The sequence below is a fragment of the Stenella coeruleoalba genome, assembly GCF_951394435.1.
Source record: "Stenella coeruleoalba genome assembly, chromosome: 16".
Lineage (NCBI taxonomy): Eukaryota > Metazoa > Chordata > Mammalia > Artiodactyla > Delphinidae > Stenella > Stenella coeruleoalba.
Window position 1 is genome coordinate 27,371,039 of NC_137162.1, and position 17,135 is coordinate 27,388,173.

General features: G+C 37.7%; 1 protein-coding gene across 4 annotated transcripts in view; it reads right to left on the bottom strand.

Annotated features, from left to right (window-relative positions):
* Positions 1-1,193: 1,193 nt before the first annotated feature.
* Positions 1,194-17,135, bottom strand: part of SLF2 (SMC5-SMC6 complex localization factor 2) — a 42,364-nt gene continuing 26,422 nt past the window's right edge. For all 4 annotated transcript variants that reach the window (XM_079900517.1, XM_079900516.1, XM_079900519.1 and 1 more), the window contains 8 exons: positions 16,109-16,285; positions 14,642-14,739; positions 13,816-13,903; positions 11,453-11,584; positions 10,961-11,038; positions 9,220-9,306; positions 6,997-7,065; positions 1,194-4,550 (listed from right to left, as the gene is read on the bottom strand). In XM_079900517.1, coding sequence (XP_079756643.1) covers positions 4,515-4,550; positions 6,997-7,065; positions 9,220-9,306; positions 10,961-11,038; positions 11,453-11,584; positions 13,816-13,903; positions 14,642-14,739; positions 16,109-16,285 — 765 coding nt within the window. In that variant the 3' untranslated portion in view covers positions 1,194-4,514. The remainder of the gene's footprint in view (positions 4,551-6,996; positions 7,066-9,219; positions 9,307-10,960; positions 11,039-11,452; positions 11,585-13,815; positions 13,904-14,641; positions 14,740-16,108; positions 16,286-17,135) is intronic.

The following is a 17,135-nucleotide window of genomic DNA, read 5'->3' on the forward strand; positions in this document are numbered from 1 at the left end:
TGAGATGAGAAGGTTCCTAGTAAGAAACAGAAGGGAAAAGTCAGCAAGTAGTGCAGAAAAGACTGCAGAAAAAAATCCTCAAAAAGAGCTGACGGATTGAGTAAGGAAGTCCAAGCTGGGAAGACCAGGAGAGACATGGCTATGAAAAATAAATCTGCAGTCCTTGTGGGAAAGTGGGTTGGGGGACAGTAGAGGGAAGGCAGGAAGACTGCTAGCCCCATGGTACCAGACAGGAGAGAAATTAAACTGCAGGGGCCCAGTGGGCTAAGGGACACAGCTCCTCATGTTCTCACAGAACTCAGTGCCAACCTCAGATACCTCAGGAGGTGGCAAGAAGGCCAAAGTGACCTGGTGGTCATCCCACTTGTGTACACTCTACGAGGCAAGCCTTTCTCCTCTAAGGAGGTCTCAACTTATGTCTCCTCTCAGGTGGCATATCCAGAGCTGTATCTGCCTGGCAAGTTGGAAGTGGTCCTAAGCTCTGCCTCTGCACTGTATGGCTTCCCCTTTCTTTGCCCTGAGCTCTAGAACAAGGGAGCCAGGCCAAGGGAATTCTCTTCCAGGCCCCTTTGCCTAATAACCGAAAATATTTTCACCTGGATTTCAGAAAGTAAGATTCATGAGAGCTGTTTATGTTGTTTACCTAAAAAGAGTGCTTAGCATGCAGTAGGTACTTAACAGTTGTTGAATGGACATAGTAAATGAGGTAATCTAAAAATGAGATTACCAAATTCCTGACTGCAAAGGATGCAGCAAATTATTAATTGGGTTATATAAAAGTGAACTATGTACAACTATGGCTTTATGTATTCCAGAAACAGGAAACATCAAGCTAAAAATCTGACTGGAGAATCCAATGCAAGAGGAAGAAAGGAAGAAATCAGTTTAAAAACTAGAGCTTCCCTGGTGGCGCAGTGGTTGAGAGTCCGCCTGCCGATGCAGGTGACACGGGTTTGTGCCCCAGTCCGGGAAGATCCCACATGCCGCGGAGCGGCTGGGCCCGTGAGCCATGGCCACTGAGCCTGGCGTCTGGAGCCTGTGCTCTGCAACGGGAGAGGCCACAACAGTGAGAGGCCTGCGTACCGCAAAAAAAAAAACCCACAAAAAACAAACAAAAAAAACAACCTAGGTGGGGCAGGGGAAGAATCAGGACATTCCAGATACTTAACCATCCCCACTCCCAAACAAATATTACTAAACACATGTCCAAAATGAAGAAAAAGCCATTTTAATAACAGACACATACATTCATAGGACTTAAAACAAGATGTAAATAGTATAAAATTAAAAAAAAAGAGGAAAGAAAAAGGAAATCTGCATTTACTTGTAAACTTCATAAAAGCTGGTGGATTAACTGGCTGATAGGATTGCCCAGGGAAAACAAACACACAGATAAGGAGGTGCACCAACACTGTTAATGAATAAGAAATAACTGCAGATCATGCTCTATATGCCCAAGCCACCTGTACCCTAACTTGTCTCCTTAGAGACAAACCAGAACAGTCCTCCCCTAATTCTCCAACTCAGTCACTTGTTAATGGGTCACCTCTTAAATTTTTGTTTTTTTAAATTTGAAAACTACTCTTGGTTTAAAGACTCCACACATTATTACTGGCCAGTCCCCACCAACTATACTTGTTTTGACAGAAATAAAAATACAAATGCTCCAACTGAGCCTGGATGACAACACACCATTTTCTTTTACATCTGGGGAGATTTTTGTGAAGTCCAAAGCAAGCTATTACTTGTACTTCAAAACAAAAACAAAATGCCAGCCTTCTAAAAGGTGACAAAGGCACCACTGCCCTCAGGAGATAGACAGAAAATGTACAAATGCTGTTACTTTACTGCTACATAGATGCATTTTGTGCATGGAAAGCCTCTTCATTTAACTTGATATACCCAAAAGAATTATATTTTAGGATAACAAGAAAAGCAGTTTAGAAAAGGCAAACAGTTACACACAGAAGCATAAACACAAGTACCTTATTTTTCAGCTTGCAATAAGGGTAATAAGTTTGACATACATATCCAGAAAATTAGACAAGGTGATTTTTGGCACAGTAATATTGCCAAACACACCACCACTCAGTGCAAGCTTTGTTTGCCAAGTCCAAAAAAGTGGCCTGACATTCTCTGTGCAATGAACATATTCTCCCCCACTACCATCCCATTCACTGGGCAACAGCAGCAGGAGGGAGACAAAGCATGGGGACTCAGAGGGAAAAGGATAATACTTAATTTGGGAGAAAAACCATGGGCTAATTGTGCTAAAGAGACTCACAAAATTTTTGAGAACCCCAATGCAAATACTGGCTGGAATATGACCTGGAGACTAAAGACACCTACCATAGTCATAAATACAAGGGTCCCAACTGATGTTTGGCCATTGATTTTAAAGGGACAGATGAAGTATTTTTCTCTAATGGAGAAAGACAATTAAAAATAGAGACTTTTCTTATTGGAACTGCTAAATAAAAATGTATCAAAGTGGTTTTAAATTTGATGGGCAGTTATCTGTTGAAACTGCAATACAAAAGGGTCACTCAAAAAAAAAAACCTGAATAACCCACTTGTCCCCCTGTCAATGTACACAATTAGAAAATATTTACACACTGTAATTACAAGCAATATAAGCAGTATTTTATACTTTGAGATATTGTACACTTTACACAATGCAAAATGAGAAAAATATGGACACTTATAAAATTACACACAAATAATGTATCTACAAAGTATTAAATTACAGAGAGTGAAAGCCCCCATTGTTGGGCAGATAGATGCCAGAGTTTCAAGCTTCTGTCAATATAACTCTTTGTATCTATCTCATTAACCATAAGTGGCATTTTCTAACAATACCCTTGAGAGGTAGTATCAAGATAATAATATTCTTACCAGTAAACTCAACACAGAATAAAACTTTTGTTGGTCTGACTCTTGAAGCCTCATTCAGCCTGGGTTCTTGGGAACTGGATTAACTTAGTCTTCCCTATAAAATCTCCAACTGCTCAATGCTTGACATGGGCTCAAAAGTTACTGATACTATTTTGAATGATAAATTTAAGATAAAATGGTTTTTACTCCTAAGCCTCAATTTAGAGGTAGAAAGCTAGTTTTCAAAATTTATTTTCTCCCCTCTCAAACCCATTTAAACGTCAAGCCCAATTCCCTTCCCCTCCATCATCCTTCCCCCACAATTGGAGGAAGCAGAGTGCTCAGGAGAGCAGTGTCATCCAAGTCAATATTGAAAGAAAGGAAAACAAAGCTGGCATTATCTTTCAAGAAACAAACCCTCCTAAAAGGGACAGTCAACAAAAGAATTTCTCAGTTAGCTAGTAAGAGGCTATTACTACCAAAGGCTTCAAAAGGCCCTTAGGCTAAGACCAGCATGTGCACTTCTACTAACCCTCCACCATTTAAACCAAAGGATGGCTTTCCAGTGTTTAAGAATTTAGAGCAGCTGTGGTTTTCAAGTGCAACAAATTTAAAATACAAGCACACATGCGCACACAAATACACACGCGTGCGTAGTGTACCAAAGAATAAATGCCATTCAGGTCTCTGCCAAGGTTATATACTCATGAAAGTAAGGTTTTTGGAAACTTGTCCAGATCTTTAAGCTTTTACAATATAGACTTCTGTAATATGGCTACAAAGGGCCAGAATTCTAAGATTTAGCCAAGATTCTAAAATTTAACCAGTATTAAAAAAAAATATATATATATATATATATACACACACATATATATATATATATATATATATATGCACTTAAAGAAAATCCAAAACAAACTGCATATGTATGTTTTGGAATAAAAACAGAGCCACTATTTTATAGCTTAAACTCTTCCCCTTAAGGGGATCTGACAATATACCAAACTTCTGTTTCTCAACTGTTTGTTTCGATGTATTTTAAAAACCCAACAGATTTATAATCTTGAATAGCCAAGAAAAATACATGGATTAAAACCCGCCAGTGGTTTGCAGGAGTAACAGAAGAGATTTATCCTTTCTATTAGTAAACTCAGTTCTAAGTGTTCCCTTTGAGTCGTAAAATAACCAAGATGGAAAATTAAACCAAACTGGAACTTGATCTTGGTTTCCATGTCCATCTCCTCAAGTTCATCCAAACCCTTTCTTCCATCCTTTCTGTGATTATCCAAGTGCCGCAAATACAATCCAAACAAACAAACAAAAAAGATAACTGGCTTAAAATTTAACAAGAGTTAACAGGGGAAGGTTAGACATGCAACTATCAGCTGCTTCCACCCCTCCCCTCTTGTTATGGGATTCTGCTCTTTTAAAAGGCTGGTTGCCTTTTTAAGCGGATCGCATTTCGTATCTGCTTCAGAAATGGCAATTTCTTCATTACCAGCTTCATACTAGATATTCAAGTAGCACATTTGCTGAACATTTTCTTGGCCTTCCACTGGGTTCTGTACTACTTTCTACTCCTTTAGGAAAAACTCTTATTGAATTTCTCTTGGTTCATAATTTTGCTGCTGCAACTCCTGTTAAGAATCTGGTACCCAGAAGTCATGAAGCTGCCCCTAGAAAAGGGAAGGGGGAAAAAAACAGAATAAAGGAAAATCAGATTATGAATTAATCCTTATAAAACCACTAATCATCAGACAATGCGCTTTGATAATGAAAGTAATAAAGTTTTGATATTATAAATTGCTCTGAAAATTTACAGTAATCAGATTCAAGTTTCACATTTTATAGTCTAAAAATTTTTAAAAAGTATAAATAAGTACAAGATGTTTTCCTCAGTAACACACACATGTGGAGCGACATATTTAAAAAGATTAAGTAAAAAGTTAAGCTGATTTTTAAAATATTTATTTATTTGGCAGTGCCAGGTCTTAGTTGCGGCATGTGGGATCTTTTTTAGTTGCGGCATGCGGGATCTAGTTCCCTGACCAGGGATCAAACCCGGAGCCCCTGCATTGGGAGTGTGGAGTCTTAACCACTGCACCACCAGGGAAGTCCCTGTTAAGCTGATTAATATAAAGTTTTGGTATTAAATTCTTTTCTGTTTTAATGTTACATGAACAAAAATGGCAAGCCTAAAAAAAAAGTCTACTGAGATTAAAAACTAAAACAAGAACAACAAAATGTTAACTTAAGATTTCTCAAAGACTTCTCTATCTTATGAAGAACACCAATAGCAAAAGAGCCAAAGTGTCATAACACAGTGAGACTGCTTTTCTTAACTAATCTTCAGTGTTCCTGCGACTTTTATATAAAATATAAGCAACTTCTAGGCCCTATCTAATGAAAGTATGGTCCCCGGATCAGCAGCATTGGCATCAGTCTGAGAACCTGTTAGGAATGCAGAATATCTCAGGCTACACTCCAGATCTATTAAATCAAAATCCGTATTTCAACAAGTTCCTTATTGAAGCCTATGTACATTAAAATTTGAGAAGCAGGGAATTCCCTGGCAGTCCAGCAGTTAGGCCTCTGTGCTTTCACTGCTGAGGGCACAGGTTCAATCCCTGGTCTGGGAACTAAGATCTCACAAGCCACATGGCATGGCCAAATTAAAAATAAATAAATAAAATTTGAGAAGCATTTTCGACAATCCCATATTAGTTGGTTTGTAAATAAGCAGGATGGCAAACTTAATATCAGGTGTTTAAACAATGCTCCTCTTAAGGAAAGTCTCCTTAGATATAACACCAAAACCCTAAGTGACAAAAGAAAAAAAAAGATAAAACCGAACTTCATCATAACGAAAAACTTCTGTTCTACAAATAATATCATCAAAACAATAAAAGACAACATACAGGATGGGAGAAAATACCTGCAAATTATATACCTAATGAGGGACTTATATTTAGAACACATGGAAAATTCTTACAATTAGAAAATTTAAAAATGGGCAAAGGATTTGAACAGACATTTCTTCAAAGAAGCTATATGAGTGGCCAATAAACACATAAAAAGATGCTCAACATCATTAGTTATTAGGGAAATGCAAATTAAAATCACAATGACATTCCATGTCCAACCCCCTACTATGACTATATCAAAAAGACAGATAATAACAAGTGTTGGCAAGAACGTGGAGAAATCAGAAACCTCACACATTCTGGTGGGAATGTAAAACAGTGAAGCCACTTTGGAAAACAGTCTGGCAGTTCCTCAAAACATTTAACACAGAATTACTATATGATCCAACAATCCCACTCCCAGGTATATGCCCAAAATGTTTTCATTTGAAATCATACATTTACACCAAAACCTATACACAAATGTTCATGGAAGCATTACTCATAACAGCCAGGAAGTGGAAACAACTCAGATGTCCATTTAATAAGTAGATATATAAAATGTGGTATATCCATAATGAAATATTATTTGGCAATAGAAAGGACATACAACATGCTACAATACGGATTAACTTAACATTATGTTACATAAAAGAAGCCAGTCATAAAAGACTACATCATATATGATTCCATTTGTATGAAATATAAAAAACAGGCAACTCTATACAGACAGAAAGTGGATTAGTGGTTGCCTAGGGCGTGGAGTGGGGACAGGAGTGCAGGTGGTTGGGAATGAGAAGTGACTGCTAATAGGTATGTGATCTCTTTTTGGAGTGACAAAAATGTTCTAAAGTTAGATTGTGGTGATGACTGCACAACTCTGTGCATATACTAAAAAATACTGTACACTTTGGGTGAAATGAATGATATGTGAATTTTATCTTAATAAAGATATTAAGAAAAATACTCCACGAGAAATAACCTCCATTTGATGCAGTGTAACATTTTAAAATGGGGTCAAACACCTTTGGAAATAAATTAATGAATATAAGAGCAAACAGAAATTTAAAAACCATACATAAAATATTATACTGGGGTTTTCAGTTCATTTTAGGATACCTAGAAGCAAGTGCTCTGTCATGATTTTTTTTAACAGTATGAAGAAATAACATTTAGCAAAACTACTGAGAATAAATGAAACTGTTTAATAAAACGACACCTGAGTAGGTCGACAGTTCTGGATTATTTCCTGCCATTTTCCATGTATCCTGGCAACCAAGTCTTTTACCTTAAAAATATCAAGAAGGGGAAAAGGGATCAGAGCAAAACAATTTAATGCTTGATACAAAAGACCTGATAGCTGTGACAGACCCACACCCAACAACTCAATGTGGTTTCTGTTAAGAAAGAGAGAATAAACTCCTCAACTTCTGGAGGGGCTTTCAAGTCATAGTGATTACTAAGACCTTCTTTCATCACCATATCTAAAATACTGAATGCTTAGGACTCCATTTTCCCATTAGTTACTAACGATCATCCAGAAAAACACACTCCCTGCCTTCAAGACACTTATATTTTCAACTTGCTGTCTTTTGAACACCCAAAAGGGAAGCTGAAGAGTGGCCTTTGTTACAGGACCCAAAGCTTTGGCGGTTCCCTGCCTTCCAAGTTCTATTTGAAAGACTCAAGGCCACAAAAAAAGGGTTGTCATCTGTTCCTTTTCACACTATTACAAGATCCAAAATTCAATGTTAAGCCTCTCTAGGTTTTTGCAAAGTACAGTGGACTCTTGAACAACGCGGGGGTTAGTGGTGCCAAGACGCCGCACAGCAGAAAATCATACTGCTCTCTCTGCCTCAAAAACAAAGAAAGTGATAAATGACTTACCCAAGGGCAGGAAGCTAAAATGGTTTGGACAGAATCAGTACTCAAATCCGTGTTGTTCAAAGGTAGACTACACTATGAATCCTCTTCTTTTTTTTTTTAGCAGTACGCGGGCCTCTCTCACTGTTGTGGCCTCTCTCGTTGCAGAGCACAGGCTCCGGATGTGCAGGCTCAGTGGCCATGGCTCACGGGCCTAGCCGCTCCGCGGCATGTGGGATCTTCCCGGACTGGGGCACGAACCCGTGTCCCCTGCATCGGCAGGCGGACTCTCAACCACTGTGCCACCAGGGAAGCCCCTATGAATCCTCTTTAAATACCTGATCTATTCCTGTATTTGGAGGTTTAGCAAGTCTCTGTGTGAAACTCCTACCATATTAGTGATTCTCAGTTAGTTCCTGGACATAATTGCTTGACAAAATGTTTTATTTAATTAAATTAATTTATTTATTTGGTCGTGCCACACAGCATGTGGGATCTTAGTTCCCTGACCAGGGATCACACCCACGCCCTCCGCAGTGGATGCACAGAGTCTTAACCGCTAGACTGCCTGGGAAGTCCCAACAAAGTGTTTTAAACAGGTCAGGAATTTTATAGTTGCTTTAAGTTATTTCAAGGTCTGCTTTTTTCTCCATTTAGATTTCAGCAGATTCAGTTTCTCTAAAACAAGCACCACCTTTTTCTACCAGAGGCTTGTGGAGAGGCATGCAATTCATCTATTTCAGCAAAACCATCCCCTGAAAGCAACTGCCACAGACCTCTGTGTCATTCTCTGCTCTAAGTAAGAGGAGCCCTGGCACCAGTCTATGCCCAGCCTCTTGGCTTTAAGAAACAAAAACCTTGGGTGGTCCTCCTTAGCATGTCTGTCAGCAGTAGCCACTACCACCAAGTTCTATGGGCCAGTAACTCTAGTTAATGTTCAAAAGAATGTGCTTCTGAAACTACAGTTTCCACTCTAAGGCAAAGAGCTATCCGCTACATGTATTTGAAAATCTGCAATCTGATACAATTTCATTAGCTGCTCATTTTTGTATTTAACTTAAATCTATTTAAATACAGATACTAAATCTAAATGGGAATTGTTGAAATATCTAACCTTTACAGCTAAGTAATGTAAAATATAAAGTTACAAAGCTGAAACCTCACATTCAATGACTATCCAAACACAAATGGCAAGAATGGATCGGCTCTACACTACAAAAGCTAAAAGATGATTTAGAATAAAAAAAATCCTTAGAAGAAAAAGTTTCCAGAAAATCCTGTTATGTTTCAGGAAAAATCGTCAAATTGTTTTATTAATACCGAAGTTGCTTTCCTAACTCCATACTCATATATTCAGCTTGTCTTAAAATGTATTTGCTTTGAGATTCCCCCCCTGCTTTACTTTCAATCTAGCTAGAAGTACTTAGTAGAAGTTAATTTGTTATTAAAGGAGAAAGTCATATTTCTAATCTTATATGTTCCTTCTTAAAGAGAGGCTTATACGTATTACTCAAGTATTAACGAAACCAAGGTTAAACAAACAAACAAAAAGCTAACAATAAGAAAAACACACACTTACCTTAGTTCTATAAAACAGTCTTGCATCTTCCCTAATATCACACTTAACATGCTTTTCTAAAGCCCCACAGAGGTGCACAAAGTGTTTCTGTGTAAAACAAATGCAAGGGATGAAAACAACTCTGAAGCATTACAAATTAACAAAGAAAAGATCATGTAGCTAGGACAGCTAACAATCATTTTAAAAAATCTACCTTAGCAATTTCTGATATTAACTATCCAACATAATAGCAGTCATATCAGTAAAAAGTACTAACTGCCACAACAATAAGACTGTTATAGTTTATTGCTAGTTAATGCATAAAATATACACAAAAATAAAGGTTGTTTTGCTATGTATTAAGGCACATTAATGAAAATTAACCCTAGAATTCAGACTGTGAAGTAGTGCCTAGAAATTTAAGAGTCTTTCCATTAACACATTCTCTAATGAAATATTCAAGTAACAGCTAACCTATTTTTTTCTCTATGAACAAAAGGAGGTTTAGTGGTAGTTCCTCGAAAAATTAAGTGCCCTAAGTTTTAGAAGTGTATAGTCCAAAACAGTCACACTCATATATATATACTAAGGTTGAATATACTAAGGTGAGAATGTAAATGAACATTTTTTGGGAGGGAAATGTGATAACAACCATTTTTAAATAATTAAAATTTGAAATATTTATAACCTTTGATCTAGCATTTCTACTTCTAGGAATTTACCCTACAGAAATGCTTCCAAAGGTTTGTGTTAGCACTGTGTGTAATCACACAGAAAGGAATGTTCATCAATAAACGTTTTGAAATACTACAGTTATGAGATAGACGTGCCAGTAATTTACAGTGGGGGGAAAAAGAAAGACAAGTTGCAAATAATATGAATAACATGACCTCATTAAAATATATTTATGTTAGTATATGCATAAATTATGGAGAAATTTATAGGAGGGCACTGGATTATAAAGTCTTTCACTTTCTACCTTATATGGTTTTATAATAATTGAATTTTAAAGCAATAATCATTGATTGTTTTCTAATCAGAAAAAAATAATTTAAAAATGTAAAGACCATATATAAGAACAGATAGATGACTATGTTAGGTTCCAATCAGGAGAGCAAACAATAGTTCTATGTACAGCAGTGTTTATAAAAAGACATGAACCAGTCTTGTGTCCTTCTGATCAGGCCTAAGGAGATACAAAGTTTTAAACAGGGGTTGGATTACCTAAGGTGTGAAACATGAAGAATTAAACAAGAACTTTCCCCAGGAGTATGGAACATGATAGGACAGGAAGAATAAAATAATTCAAAATGAAAATCTTAATATGGTGAGATAATTTAGAAATGCATATCTGAAGTAGCCTGACTTACCATCAGTTTAATTTTGAAGGCAAACATTATTTCTAAATAAAAAGGAAGTGGAGTGGGAGTAGAGATGGGAAGAAACCAGCTAAGAGCTAGCCCATTTGGTATCTGGTGATCTTGATATCTTATTAATGTATTACACTACTGCCAAGTTATCACAGTTAAGTCCCACTCCAGTAAACAGAACTAACATGTGTAAACAAATAATTTTTGTCAGTGACATGGCTGCAAGGTTACTATTACTTCTCTCTTTCCAGTGTACACTCGGATTTCTATAGAGAATCCAAAGGTAACTTGATAAAAGTTATTTTATTAAGTTTTCTCCTATATAAAGAATGTTCATTTATTCCATCAATAGTGACACTTATTAAAAACAAAAAACACTAAAAAATACCTACCCGTTGTCCAGAAGAAAAAGAGTGAGAACAACTAACTTCACCGACTAAATGAAGAAGAATGTAGGTCAGGTAATATGCCTGGTAGAGAAATGAATAAAATCAACACCCATGAATTAGCTAGAATACATGTCATCCCAGTTTATACATTAGGAAAGCTGCCTAGGAAGGATTAAGGATTTGCTCAAGTTAACTGAGCTGGTTAGTAAGGAAAAGCCAAGCATTTATCCCAGGTTTCTGATTTCTAACTCAAGTGCATTCCTTTTACCACCTCACGACTGCCCTAGTAAAGGGCTAAAAAAAATACTCCCAGTATTAAATTACCAACAACCATCCTTTTACCTCAATCCTCAAGTCAACTGAAGAATTTCATGACAGTAATAAACAAAAATATCATTCACTATATAATTGTGTTTGCTAGAATGTTATCTAGTCTCTAAACCCAGAAACGTCCATGGTTAAGATCATCTTTTGAGATGATCTAGCCGTGGATACCTGCTTTTCAAGTTCCAAATGAAGACTATCATCAATAGTGCCATTTGGTTGTTCAGCCCTTTTCTTCAAGACCATTTTCTTCAACAAATCTGAAGGCTTCATTTGCACAAGATAGCGATGCAAGACTGATATCTATCAAAAGAAAGAGGAGACACTGAATAATTTTTGCCTTCTCTAATTTTGCCCCTTTAGCTTCTTATAGTCCAGTGATATTCACTTAACTTAAAAGTCCCCAATTGACCCACCAAGGTCATGTGACTTTTCTGTACTATTAAACTTCACTGCAATAAAATGAGAGTAAAAAAAAGTCCCCAATTGCTTTAAAGGGATCTTATTTTATTTTTATGGCTGTGCCATGCAGCTTGCAGGATCTTATTTCTTCGTTCAGGGATTGAACCCAGGCCCCAGCAGTGAAGTGCTAAGCCCTAACCACTGGACCACCAGGGAATTCCCTAAAAGGGATATTAAAGATTTAGTACTTGTAATTGAGGATGAAAACTTAAGGAGGAGACCAAATGGCATTACAATAGAGGTCAAAGGGAGGACTTTCTTTGAGAAATTATTTGAAAGGCAGCAGAGTTGAATCTTCCTCCCTGTGAGTAGCATTATTGAATTCTGAAAAGAATTCTTTTTAAAAATAAATTTATTTATTTATTTATTTATGGCTGCGTTGGGTCTCTGTCGCTGCACATGGGCTTTTCTCTAGTTGCGGCGAGTCAGGGCAACTCTTCGTTGCAGTGCGTGGGGCTTCTCATTGAGGTGGCTTCTCTTGTTGCGGAGCACGGGCTCTAAGCACGCGGGCTTCAGTAGTTGTGAAGCACGGGCTTAGCTGCTCCGCGGCATGTGGGATCTTCCTGGACCAGGGCCTGAACCCGTGTCCCCTGCATTGGTAGGCGGATTCTTAACCACTATGTCACCAGGGAAGTCCAAGAATTCTCTCTTGATGGCAGTAAATATCACTGAAAGGACTGAGAGCTATTTGCTAATTACCCTCGTGGCTCAGGTGTGGTCCCCCAAAAAAATCTAAAATGAAATCTACGTCAACTCTACTAATGTAGAAACCAGCTGTCCTTTCAATCTCTCTGTCTCACAGCACCTTGTGCATACTTCCATCACAGTTCTTGCTACACTGTACCACAATGGTTGCTTAATTCTGTTTCGACCACTACATTATATTTTCAAGGTCAGAGTCTCTATCTTATTCATTTTTTTTTTCTTAATCTGTAGGACCTAACGGATTATCTTGTACTGAACTGCAGTTCAAACAAGAACACCACATCTAGATCAGGTTCTGTGTTGAGTTTTCAGATTCAACTATGAATAACCCCATTAGTGTTACTATGCTTGTAAAAAGCCTTCAGGACTTCTCAGAGTGGGGTTTCTATAGGACATGTTTATACACACTCATATACACACTCATACATGATATATTCACTACTGGGCAACCACATTTAAGCTCTATAATTTAAAGACTTTAATATTAAAATAGGTACAAGATGAAATTAATGTTTAACAGTTCTACAATTTCTAATCTTGTGATAAAATTACTAACATTGACAAGGTGAACTAATTAAATAATGTCATATTTATATAGCACATTACGATTTTCCCAGTACTTTTTTTTTTTTTTAAATTTATTTTTGGCTGCATTGGGTCTTCATTGCTGCGCGTAGGCTTTCTCTAATTGTGGCAAGCGGGGGCTACTCTTCGTTGTAGTGCGTGGGCTTCTCATTGCGGTGGCTTCTCTTGCTGCAAAGCACGGGCTCTAGGTGTGCGGGCTTCAGTAGTTGCAGCGCACAGACTCAGTAGTCGTGGCGCACAGGCTTAGTTGCTCCATGGCATGTGGGATCTTCCTGGACCAGGGCTCAAACCTGTGTCCCTTGCATTGGCAGGCAGATTCTTAACCACTGTGCCACCAGGGAAGCCCTTTCCCAGTACTTTTAATACATTAATTCATCTAATTGTCCACAACCATCCTATGTGGTAGAGGGTGTGATACTGTCTCTATTTCACACATAAAGAAACTGGGTCTCATTAGTTAAGTACCATGCTAAAGATTACATGAATAGTATTATGCCTGAGTTAGGATCTTTTTTTTTTTTTTTTTTTTGCGATACGCGGGCCTCTCACTGTTGTGGCCTCTCCCGTTGCGGAGCACAGGCTCAGCGGCCATGGCTCACGGGCCCAGATCTACCCGAACCGGGGCACGAACCCACGTCCCCTGCATCAGCAGGTGGACTCTCAACCACTGTGCCACCAGGGAAGCCCATAACCTCAGTATTTTTGACGTAGGATCCATCAATTTTCTCTACACGTCACTAGCTCTCCCATTTATTAAAAGAAAACAAAAATGTTATTTATACCTGCAGATTATTCGCATTAGGGATATCTTCATGTTTCTCATCCAAAAGCTTTGAAATAATCACTAGGCTGAGGCACTGTCTCAGTTGCCTGGAATTAGAATTTTAAAGTATTTAGAATGTGTTTAATGAATACTGCTTAAGAAGCAAATGAAGTTTGCAAAAAGAAGTTCTTCTAATTCGAAACATAGCTAATGTTTCAAAAGAAGGCTATACAAGAATATAAAAGCTATACTAGAACAGTAAAATTTTCATGTAAAATATTTGTACACAAAGTTTAAGTTGCCTGAAGCTCAGGAAAACCATTAAGAGCCTTTATCTTTGACCCTGATGATTTACTGTTAGAAAATCTATTTTACTGCCGGGATTTCTTTTTTTTTTGCGGAGCACAGGAGGCTCCGGACGTGCAGGCTCAGCGGCCATGGCTCACGGGCCCAGCCGCTCCACGGCATGTGAGATCTTCCCAGACCAGGGCGCAAACCTGCGTCCCCTGCATCAGCAGGCGGACTCTCAACCACTGTGCCACCAGGGAAGCCCTGGGATTTCTTTTTACTAAAGCCAAAAAAAAAAAAAAAGCAAACTGATTCATTTTCATGGTATATGCCATCTATATTATCAGATAAGCTAAAATTAAACATCAAGAATATTACAAACTGATCTAAGTATCAGAATCAGGCTGTCAATGCCTTTTCCCACAACTGAATATGAAATGAAATAAAAGACTCTGATTTAACATTCAAGGAATGATTAAAGGAAATAAAGGACCTAAAAGCATTTCATTAATGTAAACATACATTTTTCTTAGTGTTTAATTCTCACTTTTCAATACCTTCCACGTGATGTCCAGTTAGGGACCAGCTGTACCAACCACAGAAGGTTGTGGGGATGACTGGAGAGTTCATTTATGGCCAGACAGAGTTCAGGCACCTGAAAACAAACAGTGAGCAAGATTTTTCAAATAGGTCAGTGGAATCAAATATCTAACAGATCACCCACATCCCTTCTTAATGAAGCATTATTATAAAAAGAGCATTCATTTTTAGAAACAGCATGGAGTACACATATTCAGTGTTTTTTTTTTTGCGGTACGTGGGCCTCTCACTGTTGTGGCCTCTCCCGTTGCGGAGCACAGACTCCGGATGCGCAGGCCCAGCGGCCATGGCTCACGGGCCCAGCCGCTCCGCAGCATGTGGGATCCTCCCGGATCGGGGCACGAACCCGTGTCCCCTGCATCGGCAGGCGGACTCCCAACCACTGCGCCACCAGGGAAGCCCCCACATATTCAGTTTTATCTTAAACTCTAGAATAGACTGAATAGATACATTTACCAGAATTTCATTTGGCTTTTGTGTTTTGTGCTACATCATATCTATCTGTATTTAAACAGTCCTTCGAAGAATAAAGTCTAAGTACACATACCAGTTTCCAAAGGTATATAATGAGAGTTGCACAAGATAATACATGTTCCTGATTTGGGATTTCTTGAATTTTAGGAATCAACTATTCCAGTATTTAAAGTCTAACAGAACTGCTTCAAAATAATCCCTGAGTAGGGAAGGGAAGTATGGGATGAGGGTAAGAGATGAGATAAGATTGATTATGTCTTGATAATTGTTGAAGTTGGGTGATAAGTATTTAGGGGTTCATTAAACTCTTCTCTCTACTTTTGCATGTTTGACATTTTCCACCAAAAAAGGCTGAAAAATATAATTTAAAAAAACCTAACAAAAACTATACATGTTTACCACCAATGGCTGCAGAAATTCAACTCAACTTCTTGCTGTTATGTATGATTCACTCTATCATTTCATTTAGGTCTCTGTTCAAAGGTCACTTCAGAAAGGGCTTCCTTAACTGCCTCATATGAAATAGTAGCGCATCCCTGCCTTGTCCTGCTTTATTGTAATTTGTAGCACTTATTACAACTTAACGTGATATTATAATCTACATTTACATTGTTTATAACCTAACCCTTTGACTAGAATAGAAGTGCTGGGAGAGCAAGGGCTTTGTCTTCTTCACAGCTTTATCTCTAGCACCTGCATTAATGCTCGGCCCACAGTAAATCCCCAGTAAACATAACACATTTTTTGTGGAATGAATTAACTGCAGTTTTAGAAAAGATTCAGTTTCATGAATTTAAATACAGTGCCAGCACAGATAGTCGTTTCTTCAGTTTATTTTTCATCTGCTGAGCACCTTAACTGAGGTTACAAACTTTCAATTCTGCATGCACTATGAAAGTCAAATTGTGATGCTATACAAAAAACAATATTAAAATTTTAAGTAATGTTACCTTTGTATTCCAATCTCTGATGTTTTTCATCAGGTTTATCAGGAGGCTTTGAAAGTCTACTAGAGGAATCTGTTTCAGTTGTTTTTCCAGACTCATTTTAAACAACATTAAAATCAGTAACATTATTTCACAATCCTGGTAACCTTCCGGATGTATAGATGTACACAAGCCTAGAAACTTTGACACATATCAGAGACAAAACAACTTAAGGAGATATATTTTGCTTGAAGAGTTTAATTATAAAAACTTTTTAACAAAAAATGCAAAAGAACTATATAGAAATTGAAACATCAGTGTCTAGGAAGAAGGCAAGAAATACTCATGTTAATAGTTGACTTGATAAGTACCTTCTTCCCCATTTTTAATTTTCAAAATTTTCTTAACAGTTCAATATCATTGATTTGATTCAGCCACTAAAAATGTTTTAACACTGTTATTAATTCTTGGTCACTAAGTTATACTGTAAGTTACAATTTTTTTCTTCATATATTCTAATTCTAAAAAATTACTGGTTTCAAAACTACTAGTAGCAAAAAGCTTCTTGGTAAAGGTATTCCTAGAACTATTTTAATCACATAACTCTGATTCAAAGTTCCCTTTCGTTCCTAATATTAAAACAAAAATAAGGGACTTCCCTGGTTTGTGTCAGGGTTAGTGGTCCAGTGGTTAAGACTCCACGCAGGGAACTAAGATCCCGCATGCCGCACAGTGCGGCCAAAAAACAAAACAAAAAATAAATAAATAAAACAGCAAAAACAACCTTTAATATGAACATTATTGCTAAGAAATTTCAGAGACTAGAAATCCCATGGTAAAACACTAGTGAATTTTTTTTTTTTTTTTAATTTGGCTGTGCTGGGTCTTAGTTGTGGCACACGGGATCTTCGTTGCTGTGTGCGGGATCTTCAATGCGTCCTGAGGGGATCCAGTTCCCTAAGATCGAACCTGGGCCCCCTGCATTGGGAGCGTGGAGTCTTAACCACTGGACCACCAAGGAAGTCCCTGATTTTGTTTTAAAACCATTAAG